Source organism: Amphibalanus amphitrite, unplaced genomic scaffold (assembly GCF_019059575.1).
Source record: "Amphibalanus amphitrite isolate SeventyFive unplaced genomic scaffold, NRLGWU_Aamphi_draft 000205F_arrow, whole genome shotgun sequence".
Lineage (NCBI taxonomy): Eukaryota > Metazoa > Arthropoda > Thecostraca > Balanomorpha > Balanidae > Amphibalanus > Amphibalanus amphitrite.
In genome coordinates, this window is record NW_024881700.1 from 152,543 (window position 1) to 179,468 (window position 26,926).

Consider the following 26,926-nt stretch of genomic DNA (forward strand, 5'->3'; position numbering starts at 1 on the left):
ACACCGCCTTGCAGTTCGATAGTGTCGACGCAACAGTATGTTTAAGCCGTCCGTTTCACGGGCAGCCTTACGCCGGGGCAGATTCTAGATGCACCAGCTTCACCACGGGTCTCGTGTAGACCTTCCCTTTGCATTGGACATCTACCACCCTCACATGTCCATCAGCTCCAGGGTGCACCTTGATCACTCTGGCCAGCGGCCACTGACCCCTGGTGACCGATGACTCTGCCATCAGTACCACGTCCCCTACTGCCAGGTCTTCATGGGACGTCCTCCACTTTGTACGAGCTTGTAGCGAAAGCACATATTCTCGTTGCCATCTTTTCCAAAACGCTGCGACCAACTGTTGAACCAGACGCCACCTCTTCAAGTGACCTCTCGCGCCCTCGAGCCCGGTATCCGCTTGCAGCTGAATATGTCCCACCAAGAAGTGTGCAGGAGTCAGAGGCGGCTGATCAGTCGGGTCTGCTGACAGCGGAGTCAGCGGACGCGAGTTCAGAAGAGCCTCAGCGCGACATAAGGCGGACTGTAGCTCTTCATCGGTGATGCTTGTGGTCCGCAGAGTGCTGTACATAGCACGTTTCACGGACTTGATGAGGGATTCATAAACTCCTCCAAAATGAGGCGCAGCGGGAGGGTTGAAGTGCCAGCGGATACCTCTCGTGACTCCTTGCTTGTGGATTTTACGCCTGTCCAGAGCATCTGACGTTTTCCTCAGCTCTTTTTCGGCACTGACAAAGTTCCGGCCATTGTCACTCCAGATGTCCTCAGGAACACCCCTTCTTGAGGTGAATCTGTCCAAGGTGCACAAAAACGAGTCGGTGTCTAAACCATACGCCATTTCCAGGTGCACTGCTCTAGTTTGAAAGCAGGTGAAAAGACAGATGTATCGCTTTGTCTTCACTCTTCCTCTTTCGTTTTTTGTTTCCACTGGCCCAGCGAAGTCTACACCGCAGTGGGAAAATGCTCTGTACGTCGGCTTCAGCTGCTCTTCCTTTATCGGGGCCATTATTTGCGCTCCAGTCTTCTCGCGCCTTCGTTTGCACTCAGGACACGTCCGAATGCATCTCTTGATTTCTTCTCTTGCGCTGACCAACCAAAATGTCTGCCTCAGCTCGGCCAGATTGTGTTCTACCCCGAGCTCGTGGTCGAACTTATCGTGGATATGTCGCACGATGAGCGCAGACACTGCATGCCTCTTCGGGAGAACGTAGGGATGTCTTGCGTTGTACGGTAGATCTGCATGGCCTATCCTGCCTCCCACTCGTATGAGACCATTTTCGTCTATGAACGGGTTCAATCTTTGTAGGCGGCTTTCTTTTCCTCTTCCATCTCGCCGCTTCTTAGCGCGCCCTTGCGTGGTTTCTTCGTTCCTGTGGATTTCGAGCCAGCGACGTTCATCCTCGAAAGCATCTGTCTGTGCTAAACGCACCCAAAATACTTCAGCTGCGGTCACTTCTTCAACAGTCAGCTCGAACATGCTGGAAAGGCTGCTTTGTCCTCCACGTTTTCTGTTGTTCTTCTTCGGCCTGCACTGTTTTTCTGCTTCGAACTTGTGCCGATCCTTTCCTTTTTTCACCCTTTCTCTCAGAATTTGAATGAATCTTTGGATCCATGCTGTCACTCTGACCAGTCTTGTCCAGCTGGAATATCGTTCTGGGCGCAATCGATCCAGCGAGCCTGGTACTGAGCTGCTTGAGGCGAGTGTCTTTTGCTGCTGACGCTCAGAACAGAACTCAGAACTATCGAAGTCCATTCTCGCGAGGACTGGCTGGGGCGGCCAGTCTCCAGTGATAAGGAAGGCCGGGCCCTCCCACCACACTGCTTCGGACATCAGCACGTCCGCTGTGCACCCTCTGGATGCCAGGTCAGCAGGATTGGATGCTCCAGGCACGTGTCGCCACTGGGACGCATCCGTGTCGCTCCGGATCTCAGCAATACGGTTCGCCACGAAAGTCTTAAACCTTCTGGTTTCGTTGCTTATCCAGCACAGGACGTCCGTTGAGTCGGTCCAAAAGGTGACGCTCTTCAGAGGTATCTCCAGAGCTTTACATGTCTTTTTAGCCAGCCGAAGGCCCATAACCGCGCCAATCAGCTCAAGTCGGGGAATGGTTTGTGTTTTCTTCCGCGGAGCTACCCTTGCTTTTGCCATGACAAGTCTGGAAATAATCTGGTTCTTCGTCGTCGTGACCATGTAACACACAGCTCCATAGGCTTTCTCTGAAGCATCCGTGAAGACGTGAAGTCGACTTTCTTTCACCGGACTACCGGGTCCAGCGTCGTGCAAACATCTTGGCATGCACGCCAGACTGAGGTGCATGAGGCTTTTACACCAGTTCATCCACTGACGCCGTATTGGACCGGTGATCTCTTCATCCCACGTCAGCTTCAGATCCCATGTTGACTGAAAAAGAATCTTTGCGACTATGACAAATGGGACCAAAAATCCGAGGGGATCGAAAACTGAGGCGAGCTTCTTCAGACATGATCGTTTGGAGCACATCTGGTTCGGTTGTGTATCGTCCGCTACACTGACGGAGAACACATCTGACTCAGCATTCCACACAACACCCAGCGTCTTGACGCTAGGTAGCTCGTCCTGTTGGAGGTGTACGTGGGCACCAGGTGCTCTCTGGTCCTCTGGGATGGCTTTGAGTACGGACTTGCTATTTGTCAGCCACTTTCTCATCGTCATTCCGGCACCTTGCATGAGTTCATTGAGTTCGCGCTGCGCTTCCAAAGCGATATCTTCGTCTGTAAATGACGCCAATGCATCATCCATATATACGTTGTCCAAGATCACTCGGGAGGCGATCGGGTACTGTTCTTCGTTTTTCTTCGCGTGCTCTCTCATGACGTACTGGGTGCAGAACGGGGCCGCCGCGTTCCCGAACAGCCAGCGTTGTGCTTCGAAGATGTCTGGATGCCGGCTGACGTCGAAGTTTCTCCACAGGACGCGGTGGTACTGACGATCTTCGGGCGGGAGCTCTACTTGCAGAAACATTTCAGCTACGTCTCCCACAAGAGCCACCGAATGTTGTCTGAAGCGTAGCAGGATCTCTGTGAGGTCCGTGTACAGAGAGGGTCCTGGATATATCTCTGAGTTCAGACTTTTCCCCTGGTTCGTCGCAGCCGCGTCATAGACGATACGGAGTTTCGTGGTTGATTTATCTTCTCTCACTACTGGAAAGTGAGGCAGAAACCAACCGCCGCCGCCGCCAGCCATCCACTCTTCGTAACTGTATTTCTTCATGTAGCCCTTTCTCTCATAGTCCTCAAGTATTTGGTTGTATCTTTCGGCAAGGTCACCACCCTTTTTCTTCAGCGAGTTTTCGGTTTTCTCAAGCCGCGAGGCGGCTGTTTCATAGTTACAGTGCAGAGCTGGCCTCCCTCTTCTCCACGGTACTCCGATCTGGTAGCGTCCATCGGAAAACTGCAGACTGGCAGCTGCCTTTTCTTCTGCCATCCTATCTTCGTGTGATGTCGGCGTGCCGTCTTCGTTGTTGCCACCCATCCAGTCTATATCTGACATTTTGTCAAATGCCTGAATGATGTCTTCTTTGTCCAGCTGTGCAGCTTTCGTCCTTAGTGTGCGAGCAAAGTTGGAGATGTTGTTGCCATTTTCTTCTGCATGTCTCATCGGTCCGAACGCCACCCAACCGAGAGGCGTCTTTAGAGCTGCTGGTTCGCCATCTCTACCTTTCCTCGTTTCTTCTGGAACGAACAGACTCAGAGTTTGCGGACTGACTCCTATTAGCATGTCCACACCCTGCCTTCTGGACACATTTGGGAAACTTATATCGCTCAGGTGAGGCCACTTCGTTTTCAGAGCTGCCCAATCAAAGACTTCAGACGTGCTTGCCAGATCTTTCGTAATGAGTGCGGTTATGTCTGCTTTGAACCGGCCATCGGTGCCTTGTATGGACACATTCGTCTTCTTCATGTTCACTGGCTCCTGACCACGAACGGTCGTCAGGTTGAGCACGCACTCCTCACCAGTCACACCAATTTCAGCGGCCGCTGCTTCACTCACGTATGATGCATCCGAGCATGGGTCAAGCAATGCATTTACCACCAGGCTGTGCTTTCCTGCTTGCAGCACCACTGGCACTGTCTGGAAAACCACGGACTGTGTCGGGGATGATGTTGCCAGGGCTCGATTGCTGTGGGAAGTTTCTCTGGGCCCGGCTCCTCGCTGGGGAGAGTTGATGACAGGATCGATCGCTTCTTCTTGCTTGGTGGTGTCTCGATAAGCTGCGTGCAACAAAGAGTGGTGGTTTCCTCTGCAGTCGCCCACTTCGCAGTTCTTAGATGCGGTGCAAGCTCGAGACATGTGCCGTTGTCCTAAACACCGGTAACAGAGACCTTTTTCTCTGCAGACGGCCAGCCTCTGAGGTAAGTTCATGGCATGGAACGTCTGACACTTCTCATGAGTATGCTGGCCACCACATACAGCACACAACAGCTCTGCTCCTCTCGCCTGATATGTTGCTGCTCGTCTTTGGGGAGCTCCAGCTCTTGGCGGTCGTCTTCCTCTCGTCTCAGCTGCTTTCAACGTTTTAACTTCATCCGATAAGAATTTTCTCAAGTCGTCCAGCACCATTGTTTTTCGTCCTAGGTAACGAACGAGATTCTCCTTGGCTTTTACCGGCAGTTTCTCCATCATGACTGGGCACAGCATCCTTTCATATTCGCTGGCATGGACTTCGAGAGCCTCCAGTTCTCTAACATGAGCCTCCAGCTCAGTGCGGAATTCTTCGAGATCGCAGCATGAGTAGGCACCGCACTTCAGGTCCACAAAGGCTAGCATGTGGGCATCAATGATGACGTCTGTGTTTCCATATTTTTCCAGAAGAATATCTACTGCCACAGGATAGTTGTCTGCTGCCACTCTGAGCCCGGTTATGGTCTTCGATGCCGCTCCTTTTAGTTGTGCTCTCAAGTACTGGAACTTCTCTGCGTTGGTTATGTCGTGTCTGTCGTGGACAGCAGATTTAAAAAGGTCCCAGAAGGTGTAGAAATCCATGACATCACCCGAGAATGTTGGAAGCTCCAGCTTTGGCAAATTACTTAGCTGGCGAGGTTGTGTTTCTTTGTTGGGGTTGGTGTTCGTAGGCGGCTGGGGGCTGCTATCGAAACTGGGTTCGCATGCTTTTTTAACTTGCAGCAGCACAAAGTCGTATCGTGCTATACACTCGCCAGCGTCTTGGATCTCTTCAAGTAAATCATCTTCAGCTGCCAACCCCTCGATCTCGTCGTCCAACGTCTTGATTTTTTCTCTCTGTTGCTCTAAACTGGCCGCCTTGACGAGCAGGGTGTCCCTGTCCAGCGACGCCTCACTTAAAAGGCCATCGATATCATCAATAATTCTCTGGCAGTAGGCTCGATGTCCTTGGCGGACTCTCTTCTTTCTTCGGGAAGTATCAGCATTCATTGTGCGCTATTACGTTAATGACTCTTACGCTAATTTGAACTCAATATTAACTAAATATTGAACCCCGCATCTGGGTCACTGGTACCAAATGGTTTCGTGATAATATAGTCTCGCGTTGTGTATATTTAATCATTTAACTTAGTCATTGATCTTACGGTAGTAGGTCTCACAAATCTTAAATCAATCATGAATCATAAATGCAAAATCTTAGCTTTATATTCTTCGGTCCTTTGATTCACACTTAATTCACAACATTTCATTCCAAGTTCCCCATTTCCTCCTCATCTTCGACTTCCCTTATTTTTGGCTTAAGTCTTTTTTCTTGCGGAGGACGGCTCGCGCTATAGAGGCAAGAGTACCGCTAAATACTCGTAAACACCTACTACCAACGTAATTTGACACCTTTCCAAGCACGTCTTCATTACCATCCTTAACTCCGTGATGACGTTACCTGTTCAATGAGGAACTCCTCGGGCGAGGAGCGTCCCATGACGTCCACCAGAGTGCAGTAGAAGTTGAGGATGGCCGCGCCCGTGTTGATATAGTCCTCGTCGTCATCACTGAGCGGCCGCGGGTGGCTGCTGAACGCTCCGCCGTCAGCCTCGACCGCTCCGTTGTTCTGAGCGTCAATACGCTCCGCCATCTGGGGATGAGTGTGAGGTTAGGCAGGGTCAGACGCGAGCTACATATCGGTTACAGACGGGTCACAAGTGTAGAATGGGTCAGCAATGGTAAGATGAACATATCGCTCTTGACTAAAAAAAAAGTTCAAGTGTGTATAAGGACGTGTCTCCTGAGTGCTACCAGAGCATCGATATCTTTTCCCGACTCGACACCCAGTAACCCAATGACGGTGCAGAACTATGAAGCATTGCAGTGAAGCCCACCTTATTAGCCTGGTTGATGGCGTTGAGCAGACTCTCGCCCGATCTCCGTGCAGGACACCCACCTTGTTAGCCTGGTTGATGGCGTTGAGCAGACCCTCTCCCTCTCCGCGCAGGGCCGGACCGAGACACTCGGGCCGCCGGATCAGCAGTCGGATCACCAGGTTGGCGTTCTCCTCAACGCTCTCACCTAGATAAGCGAGCAGGGTGTATAGAGATTATACGCGGATAACCGTTGTCGTCTGGCCTGACGGGCCCAGTTTGACAGCATATACACTACAACAGCTCTCCGATCTTGTTCACCAAATCTCCGAGCGTGAGGATATAGTCGGAACTTTAGCTCGCCGTTCTTCACACCATCACGTCGACATGGGGACACAGTCAAACTTCACGCACAACTGATCGTTTTCATTTATGCTTTCGTCTGGGCGAGGCAGAGATACAAACAAATATGTAGTAATTTAAGTCAAGCGCTAACTGAATACAAATATCAGATCCGAAGTGGAACGGCAGAGGAAGAAGACATTTTCGCCGGATCGGTCAGGCCCGCTGCACCCTGGGTGCAGCGCTGAGGATGAGTTGAAACTGAGACATCACCTCACCTCCGACCCAGACGCAGAAGCGGAGGAAGTCGAGGTAGCGCTCGCCCTCGACCGGGTCCCAGCCGAGGTCCGGGTAGCCCTTGGCCACCAGCTCGCTGTTGGACTGCAGGCCGCAGCGGGACAGGTAGACGGCTATCTTCTCCAAGTAGTGCTCCCTGATGGGCACAGTAACGAGGTGGCAGTGAGGCGGGCGCATGGCCGCAAAGTTACATAGGGCGACATGGATACTTCAACGGGATGTACGGGTCTCCGAAGGCGGTCTGCAAGTCTCAAATGAGCCTTTCAAGTAGCGATGCTGAATGCCAATGCCGCCAGGTCTTTGGCAGACCAGCTCCAATAATAAAAAAAAAACAGTGAGCACGCCACTGCTTTATCACCTGAGCTTTGCTGCCACCGAAACGACAATCACCACCGCAAATATCATGATTCTGAGAGTAAGCATTGGCAAAGATACCGTCACTGCCACTGAGACTGTCACTGCCGTCTGCCACCGTCTGCCACTGACCTGAGCGCCAGCGCCAGCTCCGTGTTGTCCATTAGCGACGAGTAGCTGACATCGAGCGGGGTACTTCCCCGCAGTGACGGCCGCGACAGCAGGATGTTGGAGTTCTCCAACAGGAACTGCAGGTGGTCGAACATGGCCTTCTGGTTCTGACGCGACGTGCGACAGAAGTAGCAGAGGAAGCGGCAGCACGCCACCACCATCTCATGGGACGTGTCCTGAGGCGCGGCCAAGGTCACACACACACACACGCCAAAAGAACACTGCACGAAGGCACACGCAGAAGTATGTAAGTGCACTCGCAAAAGGAGGTAGAACTGAGACCAAGCTGCGGTGTGCATTAGACATCGGGGGTGATTCGTCGGCAGAACACTTTTCAACGCATGTTTTCGTTTGATTTCACTCATTTGAATCGCTTGAAAAAAAATGTGCTAATGTCATCAGGGAAAAAAACGATTTCATCCACCATTAGAGTTCCCTATTCCAGTTTTACTTAGCAAAGACGGAAAGTATCCTCAAGCGATCCAAGTTCGTTTCATTTCGATACGCTTCGTGTTCATTTCGCGAAAGTCCCGAGCGTTGTTTGGACACAAAAAGATCAATGTGTGAAAAATGCATGAATGCTTACATACGTTTGTGGGATAAAGGTTTGGGATATTAGATAATTGTAAAAACAAGTGGCGTTCAGTACCAAAAAGATGTGGGAGGAAAACGAAACAGAACCTTGCGAGAGGACGTTATCATTCCATTGTCTGTCTTTCAGCCGAGGTGTGAAGGTGTGCGGTACTTCGCGAGTCACAATCGTAGCCATCAGATGACATCAGATGTTTGCAAGGGCACATCTCGGGTGTTCATAATATCAAAATGAGTTTTTTTTTCTCCTGGATAACCCTCGATGTCTTCCTATGAACTGACACGTGACAAAACGAAAACAACGATCAACGAGCTCTAGTTGAGCCAGTCTGGAAACTATGACACACAGGACCATTCGGTATTAATGACACCGAATTTACGGACAGAAATAGCACTGAAAACTACACAATTATTTACAAACGCCGGCAAAGGGTGGGCAAAGGTAATCCTCCACTCTTTTCTAAACACGAAACGAAATGCGAATCGTAATAAACGTAGAACGTCACAGAGGCAGGCAAAGTCAAACATCCAAGAGGGCAATAGAGATTTCATGTACTTAAATCGCAAAACGGCTTACAATGTGTAGAAGTAAAAGGGATAGGCGCACCAGTGTATGCTCAGCTGGAAGGCAAAAACAATGGCTTGAAGCTGGAAAAACTTCATTCAAAACATCATGGAGAAAAGAAATTATCGTTGTGAGATATGTAAAATAAATAAAATAGTTCAAGGAGGCATATTTACAAACGGTATGCAAGATATATCGGGTAAGTGATGCTAAAATTAATTTTGCGTGAGAGAGCGACTATTTCTAGGCCTAAGACGCCACATAACTAATTCAAAACATCAAAGACACAGAACAGATTGACAGCCCAAAGGTTTTTGGGTGGCGACTGACGAAGACAATTTCCAAAAATAGCGAACGTAAGCACAAGGGAGCCACGTTGAGGACTGGACGAATATATAGCCCCGTGAGAATCAACTCCGGGTGATCGGACGTACATACACTCACAGTCGCACGCAGAACGGACACATTGGTGGGGTCAGAGCGGCAGCGCGTGCAAAAGCGAGTCTCACCTTCGTTGTTGACATCTGCTCGTGCGCCATCTAAAAACGAAACGGCAGGGTGAAAGGTGAAATAAAAATGATCCAGGTGGAAAATGTACACGAGCAGAGCCGCTGGGTACGGGCCGAGCTCCTATGGGGCGACGGTGGGGAGAAATTAAACCGGCAGACATTAAGAACCAACGAGATGGCTTAGGCGAACAGTGCGCTTCAGCCGGAAAAGGAAAGTAGCGTTTTATGATTGATCACCATAGCCGGGTTTTTCTTTCAATGCAATTTTATTTTGACTGAGGTTCGTTGTTCCTTAATAAGCTCATGCATTAGCTGGCGATCAAGCAATGTGAGGGAGGGGTCAACTACTAAAACCGTTCGGGGCATCATCATGCCTATCGGTATTACTGAGCGAGGAAGAAATGTAGACAAGGTAACCATCACCTGATCATATGAAAGCTAACTTGCTAAATACCGATATTCACTAAGCAATAAAATTGATTTATTATTCACTCATAAAACTCGATAAACGTACGTTTCATGATGAAAATGAACCAATTAAGAATCAATTAAATCAATAAACAGCTGAGCGGTCAGACAGCAACATATCATCATCCAGCACTGGACAGACAAATGTGGGACAAGAACGGGCCTTGGTGTAGGTAGACCGTCCAGTAGGCGTCTAAAAAAATGTACAAAAACGGTAACTAGCTCAGACTAGGACTCTCCTGCCCCGCGTGGTAACGGAAGTAAGTTGCAAAAAGCGAGAAGTAATCAAAGCGACAGAAGCGATAGAAGCAATCCTGAACGAGAATTTCAGGCACGCAAATGGAGCTTTTACAGCATTATTTGTGAGCAGGTAGCATTATTGTGCTGCATTACGCCAATCGTCAAACTGCGATATTTCAAAGCAATACGGTAAGGAAAGTTTCGATTCCGTAGCCAGCTGTTGGCATGGTATGGTAGTGTTCTGTTGTTCCGACAATTATAGGATGCCTTCGTCATTATTTTCATTGAATTCGAAAGTTCTAATTCGTTGGTGACTTGACTTGATATTCATCGAGCGTGGTGGTAACTGGTAGGGTGACCCATAACAAAACTAGTCTGCCATATGACTGTCTGCCGTGATTTAAGTGACCTGCCCGATCTATGTGGCCCATGATCTGTGTAAATCGTGACCTTTATGACCAGTAGCCTGTAACCCATAAAGCAACGATCTGTGGAAACGACCTGCGACCTGTGTGACCGACCTACATCCTTCCTGTATGACCCGTCACCTTGCTCGACTCATGACCCGTGTGACTTTTGTTTTGCATGACCCGTGTACCGTGTAGGCGTCCAGTGAATCTCGTGTCCTATATGACTTGCGCCCTCTGTGCCCCGTGTCCCTGCTCCCGAATGCGTTTGCGCACCTTACTCTCCGCCTCATTGCTGGCCGACTCGTTCTCGGCCTGCGAGCGACGGGCCAGAGTGTTCATCATGATGGCCATGACGTTCTCGTGGATGCGCAGGATCCGCACTAAATCCGGGTGCTGGAAGAACACGTGGTTGTTCACCAGAGACCTGAAGAAAGACGGGGAGTGGCACGCGTTATTGGTTGATATCACAAAGATCAATAAAGGCAACCCTGACATGGAGACCAAAATTGTAATGGCAGCATGTAGTTGCAGTTGACCATCGCACGATACCTATCAGATTATCAACTGGATTAAATGTGGAACGGGTACGATATTACTTTGCAATATCACTTGTTATGCACAAACTTCCGAGATGATAAAACAAACACAAAGAGGCATAGGGAACGTTATGAAGAAAAAGGTTATCTCACGGACTTGTACTCGAGCGACGAGCCAACATTCATACACGAAGTTACTTCCATTCGCTATTCTTATCTTACCTTCTGTGATTTGAGTTCATGCTGATTTATATAATTAATTAGTTACACACTTATTTATCTATGGTTGAATCATTAGCATGTCGGTTTGTAAAATAAACGTTTGACGAGTATTAGGTACTCCAACATTCTGACATTTCTCGCTCCAACTCGGAGCTGGCGCGCCCGGCGCCTTGCAGCTGACGTGCAGCGGTTATCCAGCCCCAGCCAGGCTCGGCCGCCGCCGCCGCCGCCGCCTCACGGCCAACGTCAGTGACCACGGCCGCTGCCGCTGTCTCGCTAGTTATGGGCATCTACTAGCCGATCATGAATTTGGTGGCGCAAAGCGGCGGCGGCCGCGGCGCTCGGGCGGCGGCGGCTCGGCCGGCCGCCGGCGGCTCGTGGCCATGAAACTCGTGCAGCCGTTGGTCGGACCGGCCGGTCACGTGCGGGAGGCGGAGCTTCGGACGGCGGCGGCGGCCGGTGCACCGACTCTGCACTGACCGCTGCCGCAGCGAGCCGTCTCTCACGACATATATTGGCCACGGCATGGAATTCTTTAGAGTTAAAATACAGACATCAGCAAGCAGACTTCAAGCTGGGGCATGAGCCGAGTCGAAAGTGGTAGCAATTAAAATCAGGTTCAGTAATTCGAAACTTGACAGTTTTGTTGAAGCAAGTTTGAACGTTCTAGCCCTTCGGAGATGTTGGCCTTCGTTTCATTCACCCGTCATCCTCTAAATTACCTAAAAATAGCATTAAAAGGTAAGAGAAATTCCAGCTTGCAACTGCTTCAGTAATCAACTAACTATTCATAGAAAAGAGACTGCCACTGTAACTCGAGCTTTCCAAATCGCAGAATCTATAATAAATATTATAAAAACGCCAAAATTACAGAAAAGATTGCCTTCCGAAAATAGTCAGTACTTTCTACCCGCTACCGTTATTACAAGGAATTTTAATCGCCCGTGTGGTTTGCCCGTTCTAATCTCTTCCCTGTCGTGCTCTGTCCGACAGCAACACGGCTCTCCACTCCTCAGCCACCGTCCAGTCACGGTCCGGTCACTACATAGGAACCCTCTGTCACCCTTCAGCGGAGCCCGTCTGCACACCCTGCAGACACCCCACCTCTCCCCTCTCTCCTCCCGTCTCTCCTTCTCCGGCCAGTGCAAGTACCGTGCGTGCACCGTCCTCCCTTCCTCACTCCCCTGACCGCTCAGCCGCCGCGCTATTGCCGGACCGGGCGACCTTGGCACACACAGACCGGGGCGCCGCACCGGTCGGCGTGCACGGTGCAGGACCCTGGAGAACGGTAACGAGCCAGCCACCGTCTCCGGTCCCGTCATCATTTATTACGGTTATGCATTCTAGTTCAATACTTTGGCCTCTATATAGCAATTGAATATTTTTGTAGTTGCAAATATTCATAGTCATCCGGGAGACAAAGTGGCCAAATTTGGCTGCATCAATTAGTTTATGTATTAAAAGTGATGCCACGGATGAGGTATGCCGAAAAGGTAGAGCCTGTGAGTACGTTTTGCGGTAAGCAAGTACGATGTGGAACTGGACGTGAACCATGATTGTCATATATCACGGTTCTGGGTTCTGTATTTGAGTCGCGACTGACCAGAGCAGCTTCCTGACGAGCTCCTCCTCCTCCGGCGACATCTGGACGGGCAGCAGGGCGCGGATCTTGGAGAGGAAGTTCCACAGGGACGCCACCTCCACGCTCGTCTTGGCGTTGATGACGTACGTCTTCTCCAGAGCCTTCATCAGTTCGCCGACGGCGTTATACTGGCGCAGGAGCAGTCTGTAACAGAGACGAACGGACAACGGTAAATGCTAAGCACTGTTCAACGGTTAAATACATCCGCGAAAGTAAAAAGAAAAAATGAAGGAACTCGACGAGTTAAAAACACACATAAGTCTACACAATTCAACGACAAAATTGTCATCGTCGATCATCAAAAATAACCGAGCTTCGAATCATAAGAAAAAAGCTAAATGATTCATTTATGATATAGTTACCCCGAACGATGCAGTTATTACGAGCGCTCATAATGCTGTTGCACAACCCCGTCACTCACGTAACTACATACCTGAACATCTCTCGGATCAGTTTGGAGTCCTCGATGAAGCTCTCCTCTGCCCAGCGGACGATGGTGGGCACCAGGACGCGTCGGAACTTGTCCTCGGGGCTCTGTTCCTCCTCCTCATCGGCAGCGGCGGCCGCCTCGGCCTGCTTCACCATACCGATGACGGAGAGGAAGGTGGAGCTCATCGACTTGGGCTGGTTGCTCTCCGCCTGAGGGTGGAAACGCGACATGTGGGGTTAGAGACTAGGGAAGGAAAATGACACTGCGGTCTTGCACACGTCCATCGCTAGATAATGCTGAATGCGCTGAAAGACGATCACTTAAAGACCTGACCGCAGGCTTGATGATCATTCCACATTGATTCTCGTTTGCAGTAAGGATATGCAAGGCGCAAGCTGAGATTTAATTTACTGGCTTCAAAATACGTGAGATAAATAAAGTGCGCTTTCTTACGTCCTCTGCTCCCTCCTCCTCGGCGGTGACGATGGAGATTTTCTTCATCAGTACGTCGTGGAAATCCTTCATCTGCTGGATCAGATCGTCACCGACCGATACGTCGTCCGGGTCGATGTTCTCCAGGTTCTTGAAGCTCAGAATCGAATTCATCTGTCGGGGACAACCGCATCATAGGTCACACTTGTCCCATATAAGAGGCACAAGCATGAACAGTAAGTATTGTGAGCTGTGCCTAGGAACGGGAAAGGCTCTGAGCAGAAGAAAAAAAACGTTTTAATTCTTCAAATAAAGGACAAACAGGTCTCATCATACACGGACTGACCTGCTCGGCAGCGAATCCTCCATCCTCAGTCTGTACTGACCTGTTCGCGGGGCGGACAGCGGAACTCCTTGGTCTTGCGCGCAGTGACTGAGGACGGCAGCTCAGACTGTTTGATGTCCACATAGCGTCGCAGCTGATCCCTCTGCAGCTCGCCCACGTAGTCGTGGCTAACGGAGCAGAGACATGGTGTTAGTGGTGGCGAGTCGGTGAATGTGTAATGCCGGTGGTAAGAAGGACAACTGGCAAAGGCGTCCTATTCCTAGACCGGTATTGGTCTAGTGATTGACATGAACCGTACGGTAAGGCTTTCTCTCGCAGTCAAGATCTTATTATGATACTATATAATTGTAGTGCGCTCATTGAAGCTGTGATGGTTTGATATTTTTTGCTCACAACGTGCAAAATACGCACATAAACGAACCATATGCCTGAAAACCTATTCACAAGCGTTATCTAAACCAGTGCGATTTCGGCATCTAACCTGAAGGCCACGATGCTCTCGACCCTGTGTCGCAGCTGGATGTCGTAGAGATGGTGCAGCAGGTAGCAGATCTGCAGCTTGCAGCCCTCAGCCATCTTTATCTGCAGCAGACCACGCCTGCAAGGACCGCGGTCAGTCAGTTACCGTCGGTTTGTAGTCAGAGGCATCAAAGAACCGTAAGGAAACAAAGTACAGAGCATACGAGAAACTACGCGACCGGGCTAGTCCCTAAAATCATCCATTATTGTCAACGACTCCCCTCCCATGTCACAATGATGACCGATACTGACCTGTGCTGGTCTTTTCCCTCGGGATCGAAGGTCGGGTCCCAGGAGGCGTGGTCAATCATCACCAGCAGATCCTGAATGTCCTCGTCTCGCAGGTATCCGATCAGCAGCAGTCTGTCACAGAGCTTCAGCAGCGGCCTGCGGGATTGCACGAGCGTAATTAAAAGTGCGTTAACTAGCCGGAATAGAGGTTAAATCCGTTTTGGTTCATGAAAATGCCCGAGTAACTAGGCTTACAACGAGTTTACAATTAAAATCGTCAGGCTTTAGAATATGTATGCGACATGTATCGTAGGGGTAATATGCAAACACAACTAAATACACAACTTTAACCCGCGCCCGGCTGGGGGTCCTGGATTTCCACGCCCTGCTGGGGGGGGGGGGGTGTTTGAACACCCCCCCCCCTTGTAACTCGGCTCCTGGGCCACGTAGCGATACGCGGAAGGCGGCGTTCGAAAGAGCGTCAAAAATAATGACGAAATCACTTCGGTCAATTTTTTGGTCAGGTCAAAGGTCAGGTCACCAGAGGTCATTGAAGGCAAAATTTCGCCGATTTCCAGGTCGAATGGCGAAAATTTCCAAGAAGCCAACGCATAACTCGGGAACCAATAGAGCTACAGCGCCGCAGAAAAGCGCATTCGATAGCCCTATTAACGCCCTTTCTGAGTTATTCTCTCAGATTTGACCTAACGTCAACGGTTTTGCCTGCAGGGGGCAAAAACTGCAAAAATAGCCGATTTTTTTTAAAAAGTTTTTCTGCAATAACTTTTGACCCAAGCCCTGTACGAGCTTACTTTTACCGGCATCGTGTTCCTCTCGTCAAGACGCATCGAATGAACTATAACTTGACCTTGAAAGGTCAACTTGAAAATTTGACCTCAGGTCAAGGTCATGACCTGACCGGAAAGGGTCATGTTGCATATCAGTCGATCCGTATCGTCGAGCTGAACACATCTAAGGCGTTTTCATCGCTCTAGCATGCCTCTATCAAAAGTTATTTGCGAAAAACTGTTAGATACCATTCGTGACCTAAGATGACCTCAGGGCATAAACAAGGGTCACGGACACCATTTTCATGTTCAGTGTGTCTAAACCACTTGAAATTCGGTGTTTGGGAGTGTTTATAATGTCTTTCATCCAAAAGAGGCGCATTTCAATTTTCTCCCATTGACTTATAATGGGGAGGTCGCAAAATTGACCTGACCTTAGGTCATCGATATCAAAATTCTGAGATATACATTTTGTACATGCTATTGCTCTTAGCAATCGCTGAAAGTTTCAAAGCGATCGGTCACTCGGTGTAGCTATGACAGACATTGAAACTTTTTATGAGGTGAGGTCACTTCAAGTGACCTGGTGACCTGACCTTGAATGGCCTTGGTCTGAAATTTTCACAACATGTGTAGAATTGATTATGATAAGGTGTACCAAAAACGGCGGCGCTCCGCGCCGCCGTTTTTGAGATATTCGCGAAAAACCACAAGGGGGGGGGGTGTTCAAACACCCCCCCCCCCCCAGCAGGGCGCGGGTTAAGCATCGCAATTTATTATTTTATGACCGGTTGGAAAAGGACAGAATGGACAAAATAAATAGCCTTTGGTAAACGACAAAATTAGGCGAGCATAAAGCGCAACAATAATATTTCGTCCGTCTTGCCTCTCTAGCTTACTCCCTCCTTCCCTCCCAGTGATCCGACCGTGCCGCCCGTTACTCACACGAACAGTGTCTCGTTGGACCCGCCGATTGAGTCCCGGGTGTGCACCTGGTTCTTGACGTAGGCGTCCTTCAGAGCCTCCATTACAAACACGCGCACCGTCTCAAAGTCGAAATACGGGATCGCCAGCTCGTTCACTTTCTCTGAAAATTTACCGTGAATGGTAAGGCACTAAGCTTCGTCATTCTATCTTTGAAAAGGAAAATATGAATATATACATAACGCACCACCACATAAATTCACACCTAATATTCGATCACCTCAGCACAAGCTGGCATCTTGCTTGCCTACCTCTTAATTTGCCCCTTCAATTTAACGCACTGCACAGCATCTATCGAAGAAATAACAGCGAAACTGGCACACACACTGTCTCCTACCGGTGTATGGTACCTACAGACAAGCACGGCGTGTACCTACACGCCTACGATTGTGATACTAAAGCTATACCACCTAACGTTTTATAACAATGTCCATCTTAATTAATACTACGGCGATATCGATGCTTTGCTACGTACCGCTGGTGTCTGTGACGGGCAGTGTTACACCTACCGCTGGTGTCTGTGACGGGCAGTGTGGCCATGGCCGGCTGGACGGACATGGTTGTCTGGACACTCAGACTGTGAGCCATGCCCGGCTCGTCGTACAGCTGCTTCAGCTCGGGACCCAGCGGGATCACGTACTCGTTGCTGGTCACCTCCCTGGGGGAGAGTAGAGGGCGCGGGTCAAAGCTCACTTTGGAGTTAACTTGCAGATTGGTCGGGTCATTAGGTCAGCTTACTAGGGAATACAGTTCAGGGGTGAGAGGGAGGTCACAACTAGGAGGCAGGTCACCGATCATCTCCCTTGGGGCGGAGGGCGCGGATGAAAGGTCAGCTTTACTGGGAGCAAGGCACAGATTAGCTCACTGGGGAGAAGGTTAGATTCACCTCACTGGGCGAACTAGGTCAGATAACAGGTCTCGATCTGGACAGATGTATGTTGTAACTTTCCCTTAGGAAACAGGCCATCAGGGACGATGAAGTTCCATGTATAAACGTAAATCTCCATGGATAAACAAACGAACAATTGATATGACAATCGAAAATCGCTTTCTCCTATAACGAGCCTTCCACATGACTCAGCCAGCATCCAAATGACGATCCGACAATCGAGCGGTCAGTCCATTCCTCCCGGCCACCACTCACATGGTATTGGCGTGCGACTCCATATGCACGGCGATGAGCAGGTCGTAGAATCCGCGCCGCAGCGGGCCCGACATGTACTCGGCCCGGATGGCATAGAGCAGCTGTTTGTCGTCCACGTGGTGACAGAGGATGTGGGCACCGCGGTAGTTGGACTGGAAACACACTGCGCAGTACAGCTCCAGCGTGTGCGCGTGGAAACTGGCGGACAGACGGGGAGGGCAGGGCCAGACGGTCAGGTACGGAGCAGCCGGCTGGTATGTTGTTGGTTATCGCTTTGGGAGTAACAATACACGTAAATTTCGCAAGACGCGGCAAGACTAGTTATGGACCCCGACAAGCAAGAAATGTAAGTTTTATGATATTAGAATACACTGCACGCCTGCGGAACTACTTATGTCCGAGAACTCGATTTTTTATACATTCTCTGCCGGTATTTATATTGAAGATCCAGCACGTATTTCAAAATCCACCAGCCTGATACTCCAAACACTGGCAGCCGATATCCGCACCTTCCTTGAGCCGCAGCAAGTACCGTACCTGAGCAGTCGTTCGTGCTCGATCAGCTCCAGTATATCGATGCAGCGGTCCTCCTCGGGTATATGCAGCGCCAGCATGGGCACCGGGTCCTCGCAGTAGATGGACCAGCCGCGGATATCGGAGAGCTTCAGCGCGTGAACGCGCAGGCTCTGGTTGGGTACGCGCGCCCACTGGTGCGGCTTCAGCAGCTGGAACTTGAGACGAGGCGGGAACTGCGCGAACAGACGACAGTGAGTCAGAGAAGGTCGTCTGGTGAATTTTGCGTATTCAAGATAGCAAAAAATGTAGTAGAATGAGCTAAACACTTAACAGCATAGAACGTTTTAGTAGTTAGGATAGGCTAAGCATAGGGCTAAAGCCGTAATGAACGCTACTCAGTGGCAAAGATGTTACACAGAGTTACACCATTCAACGGTCAGCACCCGGCTCTTGGTACCCGTTCTACCGGTGCTCCCTGCCCAGTGCCCAGTACTCGGTCTGTACTCGCCTGCGGCACTACGTGTTTCTCAGAGCTCTGCAGCACGGCGGCGGAGAGCGGCAGGGAGGTGGGCGTTCTGCCGAGCTCGATCTGCAGCACGTCCTTACTGGTGGCCTCGACAAACACGGCCGGGAACAGCTTCACGCCCGGCTCCATCTGAACACAGAACGGAGAAGGAAGAATAGTCAGACACTTCATTTACAAAGAGCGGGAAAAAAACAGAGGTGGGCGTCATAGCTAGTATAATGGCAACGCCTGCTTCAGTTGCACTGGTAGGGGAGGGCTGACGTCAGTCATATGAGCCATGAAGCTATAATAAAGTATGATGCTGAGTTGACAACGCTTCCTTTGAACCTGACTCGAGTGCTTATATTGATGTTTAAATCGGATATTGGTGTCTCGGAGATGGACGTAAACCTGACGTTGGTCTTCCGTTGCCTACCTTGAACCTGATATTGGTCTCTACAGTCTCACCTTGAACCTGATGTTGGTCTCCTTGCCCTCGCATGTGAAGGCGATGACGCCGGTCGAGGTATCGATGAAGCAGCCGATCGACATGCCCTGCGAGGCGCCCTTGCCCGACGCGTCGGCCGAGACCTCCGAGAGCAGGTCGTCGGCCCGCACCATGTAGCAGCTGTGGCGGTCCACACTGGAGGCACACAAACACACATGCGGTCTCAGAAGGAGTCTCTCCAGCGCCAACAGGCCATGGAGAAATATAACAGACAATACACCAGTCATCCCTGACCAGCTCCACGACCTCATGAGTAAGTCTTAACGACCTCATAAGTAAGTCAGACACAGAGCGTCATATAAGATAAAAATACGAATCTACTTTCAAAAGGCATATTCAATTTCTAATTTACCCGTTCCATCGTCCCATAGCGCTTTAGCTGACCAACGCAGTCACCCACCTGTCGCCGAACTGTCCGTATCCATCCGTATGCGCCACGGTGACCTTCCTGACAGCCTGCTGGCTGAACGTGGTGCCGTGGATGTGGTACTGAGTCGTCACCCAGCCGACGTACACATGCGCCGGGTCCTGGCCGGGGAAGATGCGCACGCCGTAGTAGTACTCGTTGATGAGTCGCAGACACTCGGCGTCGAAGGCGTTGCCGATGTCGTCTCCTGCCGGCTCTCCGTCCGGCTGCTGGGCGTTGGCTACCGACAGACGCTGACGGGAGAGCCGGTCGGGGATCTGCGGCGGCATCAGACGCATGTCCGCCTGCAACGGAGCGGTCGCAGAAAGGTCGGTCAGGCTGGCGGCGTAGTTACTGGAACGATCATCGGTCATGGAAATGAGTAATGACCATGGTCACTCGCACCCAGGTTACGATCATGATATGGCATTGATAAAACCATATCACTGGGCTCAGAAAATGATGTCATACTTTTGCTCCACATGGTTTTACGCACGTGATCCGCTCCTTATTTCCAGTTGCGAGTCCTCTCCCTTATCCCTTTATGTCCCTCTCATGCATCCCATCCCACTAATCCCTTCTAAGTCCCACCCGTTCCGTGTCGGTCACCTGGGACAGTCGGACGGCTGATCCACCAGCGCCGAGAGCTCCCAGCGGCGGCCGCTCTCCAGGCAGCTCCAGGGTGGGGATCACCCGGTCCTGACTCTTGCCTCGCTTCCCACCGACACGATCCGTGCTCTGGTCACGCTTCTTGAAGAACCTGCGGCAAAGGAGAGGGAGTCAGTGGAAAGTGAGGTTCAGAGCCCGGTTGGTCTTCCGGCTTTGGATCTCCGTCCACCCAGAACGGTGTCTCAATGGAGGATGGGCTCAGTCGATGATTACAGGTATAAGAAAAGGCAGTATCAGTGTCCTATTAATAGGCTCTGATAACACAAGTGATGGGTACAGACCGAGCGCCTAGACGTTTTCTGCCTCAGTGAAACCTGGCTACCCGAAACAATGGACAGCAACACTCTTCTGTTCCCCGGGTACGCCATCGCCAGGAAGGACCGCAGCGGCCGCACCGGGGGCGGCGTGGCCATCATCTACAGGAGCGGCCTCACTGCCGAGCGGCTGACAGTTCCTAGCGCCGGCTCTGCGCTCGAATCCCTGTGGCTGCAGCTGACTGGCCGAAGACAGATCGTCATTGGCGCCATCTATCGACCGCCGGGAGAATCACCCGTACCTGCCGTCGACGATCTCCACGCTCAACTCCTGCACATCATGGCGAAAGGCAGACCGGCGTATATTCTTGGCGACACCAACTTCGACATCCTGCGGCCGTCCAAAGCGGGCGTGACAGCGTACCTGCAGCTGCTGAGTAACCTCTCGCTTAGCCAGCTCATTACCGCCCCTACTCGCCCCGGACCGAACCCGACCCTGATTGACCACATCATAACAAGCCATCCTGATCTCGCCACGGATGCACGCGTGGTCAAGTGCAACATAAGTGACCACGATCTGATCACCGCATCTGTCGCCGGCGTGAAGACCCGTGAACAGCCGACGACAATCACCGTGCGCTCCACGAGGGACCTGTAGTGCACCGCCGCACGTTCTCCGACGCGGCGCGGCACTACCGCCGCTGGCGACTGGCGAGCGCTCCGACGCGGGGCGGCGCCACCGTCGACCTCAACGTGGCGCTGCTGTCGCAGCTGACGCGAGGCGCAGGTTCAGCGATATCCGCCAGATGGCTCTGCTCCACTTGTTCATTTTCTATGTCCGATTTATTAATGTTTTAGAAATGTATGTTCATGTGTATGTATCATAATGTTCATCGTCGTGTGGGCATTCACGCACTCTTCTAGAAAGTATCTCTCGCTCTGATATACGTTTTCTCACTGCTTTGTACTGTCCTTAACTTTGCCAAAACGAACTATGGTTTCATCGTTGTGTTCACTACATAGCTTGCTCATGCTGTTTCAAATACATCGCTATCCTTGGCCGATCTAAGTGTTTGGGGGAGACGGCTCCACATCAGGGAACTTCCCAGCCCGTCGTTGTGTGGAATCCCAAGTTGCGAATCCCAAACACTGGAACGGCTTCATCCGGCTTAGAGCACGACTCGCCACGGCACCAGCCACAAATGGTGACCCCGACGTGATCGGTAGCTCAAGAAGTCATCGTCTCCGCCTCGGCAAGAAGAGGTCATCTTTGACCTGGCCTCCCCATCGCCTCGGCAAGAATGGGTGATCTTCACCCGGCTTCCGCTGCCGCGAACAGTGAATAGTGCGCTGGTGACGTGGCCTAGCCTCAGCGCAACGAGCGCCCAACGCAGTGCAGCGCAGCGAGCGCCAACGCAGTGCAGCGCAGCGAGCGCCAACGCAGTGCAGCGCAGCGAGCGCCAACGCAGTGCAGCGCAGCGAGCGCCAACGCAGTGCAGCGCAGCGAGCGCCAGCACAGCGAGCGCGGCGAGCGCCTAGTGATTACCGACAGTCTTTCAGTGTGCCTCTAGTGTTAGTGTTTGCCGTATATAGTGACTATGCCGTCACCCATCGAGCCGGAGGGTGCCGCCCAGGACGCGCCGACGCGGCCATTCGCGTCGTTCCGCCTGCCGGCCTACGCACCTGAAGAAGCCGAGCTCTGGCTGGTGCAGGTCGAGTGTGCCTTCGCCGTCGCCGGCATCACGGATGACCACGACAAGTTCCGGCTGCTGGTGGCCAACCTGCCTGTGCATGTCGCTTCACAAGTTCGAGACGTGATAACAGCCGAGACCGGCTCGTTCTCAGAACTTAAAGGGGCCCTGAGCACGCGCCTGGCCCAGTCGCGCGCCTCACGCCTCGAGGCACTCCTCCGCGACCACCAGCTGGGCGACAGGAGGCCCACGCAGCTGTTGCGCAGCATGCAGCACATGCTGGGCAGCGCGGGCCACGACCTCGGCCTTCTCAGGACGCTGTTCCTGCAGCGCCTGCCGCCGACGACCCGCGCCGCCCTCGCGCTGCTGCCGGAGGACACTGGCATCGACGACCTGGCCAGCGCGGCCGACCGCTTCCAGGAGGCCTCTGGCGGCGCCGCCGTGACTGCTGTCTGCACGCCAACGGCCGGTGTCGCTGCCGCCTGTGGCCCGCCGGCCGGCCCTGGGGTCACGCTCGCCCCGCCGGCCAGCGCAGTGGCCGCCGCCGGACCGCCCGCCGCCTGCGGGTGCGGTAACTCCGGCATGGCCGCTGCCGTCACCGCCCTCACCGCTGCGGTAGCACGCATCGAGGCCGTGTTCCAGCGGGGCGGTGCCGACGCTCCTCGGCGTGGCCGCTCCCGCTCCCGTCCGCGCCGACCCGCACCTGCCTCGTCTGGCAGCTCTCAACCGGCATCGGTGACACCTGATGAAGGGTACTGCTGGTACCACCAGAAGTACGGCGCGGAGGCCCACCGCTGCAGACCGCCGTGCTCCTGGTCGGGAAACTAGCCCGCCTGTCCGCGCTAGCGCCAGCGGAGACGGGCCGGCCAACACTGGCGCCCCTCTTCTATGTCACCGACCTTGCCCGGAACTGGCGGTTCCTCGTTGACACTGGCGCACAGGTGAGTGTCGTCCCACCACGAGTCGTGGCCGACGGCACCACCGTGCAGCAGCCCGACGCGCCTCGACTGGAAGCAGCCAACGGCACAGAGATCAAGCTCCATGGCGTTATTTCGACTTCGGTGCGTTTTGGAACAGTGGACTACCCGTGGACATTCATGGTCGCTGACGTATCGATGCCGATCTTGGGAGCGGACTTTCTCGCCCATCATCGTCTGCTGGTGGACATGCGCCGTCAGCTCCTCCAGGCTGAACACGGCACGACGTGCGCCGTGGGCACCCGAGCCGACATCGGCTCCGTCGGTGTGCGCATGTGCGCGGCGCCCACTCTCGCAGACTTCTTTAAAGAGTTCCCTCGAGTGACGGCCACATCTGCGCAACTCCTGCCCGTGCGCCATAACGTCACTCACCACATCGTGACACGTGGACCTCCTCGTGTGGGGCACCCTCGGCGTTTGCCACCCGACCGACTCCGCATCGCCCGTCAGGAGTTCGACAAGCTGATCAGCCTCGGGGTCGCCCGCCCATCCAAGAGCAGCTGGGCGTCGCCCCTCCACATGGAGCCTAAGAAGGAGCCCGGACAGTGGCGCCCGTGCGGCGACTACCGCGCCCTGAACGCCGCCACCGTCCCGAACCGGTATCCCATACCGTTCCTGCAGGACTTCTCCGCGAACCTGCACGGCTGTACCATCTTCTCGAAGATCGACCTCGTCCGCGCGTACCATCAGATCCCGGTCGAACCCGCTGACATCCCGAAGACGGCCATCGTCACACCGTTCGGGCTATTCGAGATGCAGCGGATGAGCTTCGGTCTTCGCAACGCCAGTCAGACATTCCAGCGCTTCATGGACGAGGTGATGCGCGGGCTGACGTGCTGCTTCGTGTACATCGACGACATCCTCATCGCCAGCACGTCCGTCGAGCAGCACCGCCGTCACCTCCGTCAGGTACTGGAACGTCTCGACCAGTTCGGCGTCACCATCAACCCAAAGAAGTGCGTGCTGGGCGTCAACCGTATCAGCTTCCTCGGTCACGATGTGTCCCCGGACGGCATCGCCCCGCTGCCGGAGAAGGTCGCCGCAGTCCAGGAGTTTCCGCAGCCGACCACGCAACGCCAACTGCGTAGGTTCATCGGCCTGGTGACCTACTATCACCGGTTCCTGCCTGGTGCTGCCGGCCTCCTCCGACCGCTTCACCACCTGCTGGACCAGAAACGCAAACGCGCGGCGCCGGTGGAGTGGACGCCAACCGCTGAGGACGCCTTCCAACGCGTGAAGGCTGCCCTGGCTCAGGCCACGCAGCTCGCGCACCCCACTCCCGGCGCAGCGCTGAGTCTGCAGGTCGATGCCTCTGACACCGGCGTCGGCGCTGTCCTGCAGCAACACTCGCACGGGACCTGGACGCCGCTGGCTTTCTTCTCGAAGTCACTCCAACCAGCAGAGACACGCTACAGCACCTTCGGCCGCGAACTGCTCGGGGCGTATCTGGCGGTCAAGCACTTCCGGCACACTCTGGAAGGCCGCCAGTTCGCCATCTTCACCGACCACAAGGCCCTCGTGTCGGCAGTCTCGTCTGGGTCAGCCAGCTACTCGCCGAGGGAGATCCGGCACCTGGACTTCATCTCCCAGTTCACCACCGACATCAGGCACGTGCCTGGAAAAGAAAACGCAGCTGCGGACGCTCTGAGTCGAACAGTGGCGATGCTCTCAGCACCGTGCCCGCCAGTCGACAACTTCGACGAGCTCGCAGCCTGCCAGCAAGAGGACGAAGAGCTGGCGCGCTTCCGCTCGACAGAGCACGGGCTCAAACTCAGAGACGCCCGGCTCCCCAGCGGCCGCACGCTGGTCATCGACGAGTCCCAGGGTGTACCGCGGCCGTGGATCCCGGCACCGCTCCGGCGCGCCTACTTCCGGCACGTGCACGATCTGGCCCACCCGGGAGTGCGCGCCACCGTCGACCTGGTCACGCGGCGTTTCGTGTGGCCGTCGGTGAAGAAGGACGCCGCACTCTGGGCGCGCACCTGCGTCCCGTGCCAGCGCACCAAAGTCCACCGGCACACGACAGCGCCGCCCGCCTCGTTCCCGCCACCTGCCGACAGGTTTCGACAAGTGCACGCCGACCTGGTCGGCCCGCTGCCGCCGTCTGAGGGCTACTCGTATCTTCTGACGGTGGTGGACCGGTACAGCCGCTGGCCGGAGGCGATCCCGCTGCGTGGCATCACGGCGCGAGAGGTCGCCCGGGCGCTGATCTCCGGCTGGATCTCTCGGTTCGGCGTCCCGGACGAGATCATCACCGACCGGGGCAGCCAATTCGAGTCGGCGCTCTGGGCTGAGCTGTCCACTCTCCTGGGCTGCGCGCGGCGCCGGACCACCGCGTACCACCCCCAGGCCAACGGGATGGTGGAGCGCCTGCACCGGCAGCTTAAGGCCGCGCTGCGCGCCGCCGCGCCTGCCCGCTGGACGGAGGCTCTTCCTTTGGCGCTGCTCGGAATCCGCTCGGCGCTCAAACAAGACCTGGGCTGCAGCACTGCCGAGCTGGTGTACGGAGCGCCGCTCCGCCTACCTGGTGAACTCATCACCCCGTCCGCCACCGCGCCTCCTACGCCGGAATCATTCGCCGCCGAGCTTCAGCGCACCATGGCGGCACTGCGCCCGACGGCACCACGACCAGCACCAAGCGCGCCGTCGTACGTGCCGCGCGCGCTGGACCACGCCTCGCACGTGTTCGTGCGCCACGACGCAGTGAAGCCGCCGCTTGCACCGCGTTATGACGGACCATACAAGGTGCTACACAGATCGGCGAAGACGGTCACTGTGGACCGAGGCGGTCGTTCCGACGTTATCTCCATCGACCGAGTCAAACCGGCGCACTTGGAACGGCCCCCGCCTGCTCCAACTCCGACAGCATCGCCGTCTGCGGTCCAAGACACGGCGCGTTCCGCCGACTCGGCAACACCGGCCTCCGGCCCAGAGCTCCTCCTGCCAGCGCCTCGCGCACCGAAGCCACCGCTTCCGCCACCGCGTGGCGACCTGCCGCTACAGCCGCCGCCTCCGCCCGCGCCCCCGCCGCCGTGCCTCCGGACGACCCGCTCCGGCCGTGCTGTACGGCCACCAACGCGTTTTCTTAACGTCACGTTCGCAGTGCCGTCTCTAGGGGGAGGGTGATGTAGTGCACCGCCGCACGTTCTCCGACGCGGCGCGGCACTACCGCCGCTGGCGACTGGCGAGCGCTCCGACGCGGGGCGGCGCCACCGTCGACCTCAACGTGGCGCTGCTGTCGCAGCTGACGCGAGGCGCAGGTTCAGCGATATCCGCCAGATGGCTCTGCTCCACTTGTTCATTTTCTATGTCCGATTTATTAATGTTTTAGAAATGTATGTTCATGTGTATGTATCATAATGTTCATCGTCGTGTGGGCATTCACGCACTCTTCTAGAAAGTATCTCTCGCTCTGATATACGTTTTCTCACTGCTTTGTACTGTCCTTAACTTTGCCAAAACGAACTATGGTTTCATCGTTGTGTTCACTACATAGCTTGCTCATGCTGTTTCAAATACATCGCTATCCTTGGCCGATCTAAGTGTTTGGGGGAGACGGCTCCACATCAGGGAACTTCCCAGCCCGTCGTTGTGTGGAATCCCAAGTTGCGAATCCCAAACACTGGAACGGCTTCATCCGGCTTAGAGCACGACTCGCCACGGCACCAGCCACAGACCTTAACCAGGACGCGCTCTGTTTGGAGCTGCTCGTCGCGGATTGGTCCGCTCTCTATCAGGCTGACAGCACGGCTGATAAGTGGTCCGCGTGGATGGCAATCTGGAGACCGATAATCGACCGTCATATGCCGCTCAAACAGCTGAAGTTGCGCCACAAGTCCCAGCCGTGGCTTTATGACGATGGAGTGAAAGAGGCCTTGG

General features: G+C 53.7%; 2 protein-coding genes across 2 annotated transcripts in view; one reads left to right on the forward strand and one right to left on the reverse strand.

Moving 5' to 3' along the window:
* LOC122385021 (ryanodine receptor-like) overlaps positions 1-21,208 on the reverse strand; it is an 84,765-nt gene extending 63,557 nt beyond the window's left edge. Inside the window, exons 1-21 of the mRNA XM_043372969.1 lie at positions 21,156-21,208; positions 20,048-20,216; positions 19,451-19,761; positions 19,011-19,185; positions 18,546-18,692; positions 18,059-18,270; positions 17,522-17,719; positions 16,887-17,035; positions 16,339-16,480; positions 14,627-14,761; positions 14,337-14,453; positions 13,896-14,022; positions 13,531-13,683; positions 13,081-13,286; positions 12,609-12,791; positions 10,521-10,671; positions 9,130-9,159; positions 7,426-7,640; positions 6,921-7,075; positions 6,384-6,508; positions 5,886-6,077 (exon numbers count right to left, since the gene is read on the reverse strand). Coding sequence (XP_043228904.1) covers positions 5,886-6,077; positions 6,384-6,508; positions 6,921-7,075; positions 7,426-7,640; positions 9,130-9,159; positions 10,521-10,671; positions 12,609-12,791; positions 13,081-13,286; positions 13,531-13,683; positions 13,896-14,022; positions 14,337-14,453; positions 14,627-14,761; positions 16,339-16,480; positions 16,887-17,035; positions 17,522-17,719; positions 18,059-18,270; positions 18,546-18,692; positions 19,011-19,185; positions 19,451-19,761; positions 20,048-20,216; positions 21,156-21,208 — 3,345 coding nt within the window. The remainder of the gene's footprint in view (positions 1-5,885; positions 6,078-6,383; positions 6,509-6,920; positions 7,076-7,425; positions 7,641-9,129; positions 9,160-10,520; positions 10,672-12,608; positions 12,792-13,080; positions 13,287-13,530; positions 13,684-13,895; positions 14,023-14,336; positions 14,454-14,626; positions 14,762-16,338; positions 16,481-16,886; positions 17,036-17,521; positions 17,720-18,058; positions 18,271-18,545; positions 18,693-19,010; positions 19,186-19,450; positions 19,762-20,047; positions 20,217-21,155) is intronic.
* Positions 21,209-21,977: 769 nt separating this feature from the next.
* Positions 21,978-22,898, forward strand: LOC122384981. Its single transcript, XM_043372864.1, has one exon. It carries the CDS (start codon positions 21,978-21,980, stop codon positions 22,896-22,898), a length of 921 nt encoding a protein of 306 aa, XP_043228799.1.
* The last annotated feature ends 4,028 nt before the right edge of the window (positions 22,899-26,926 follow it).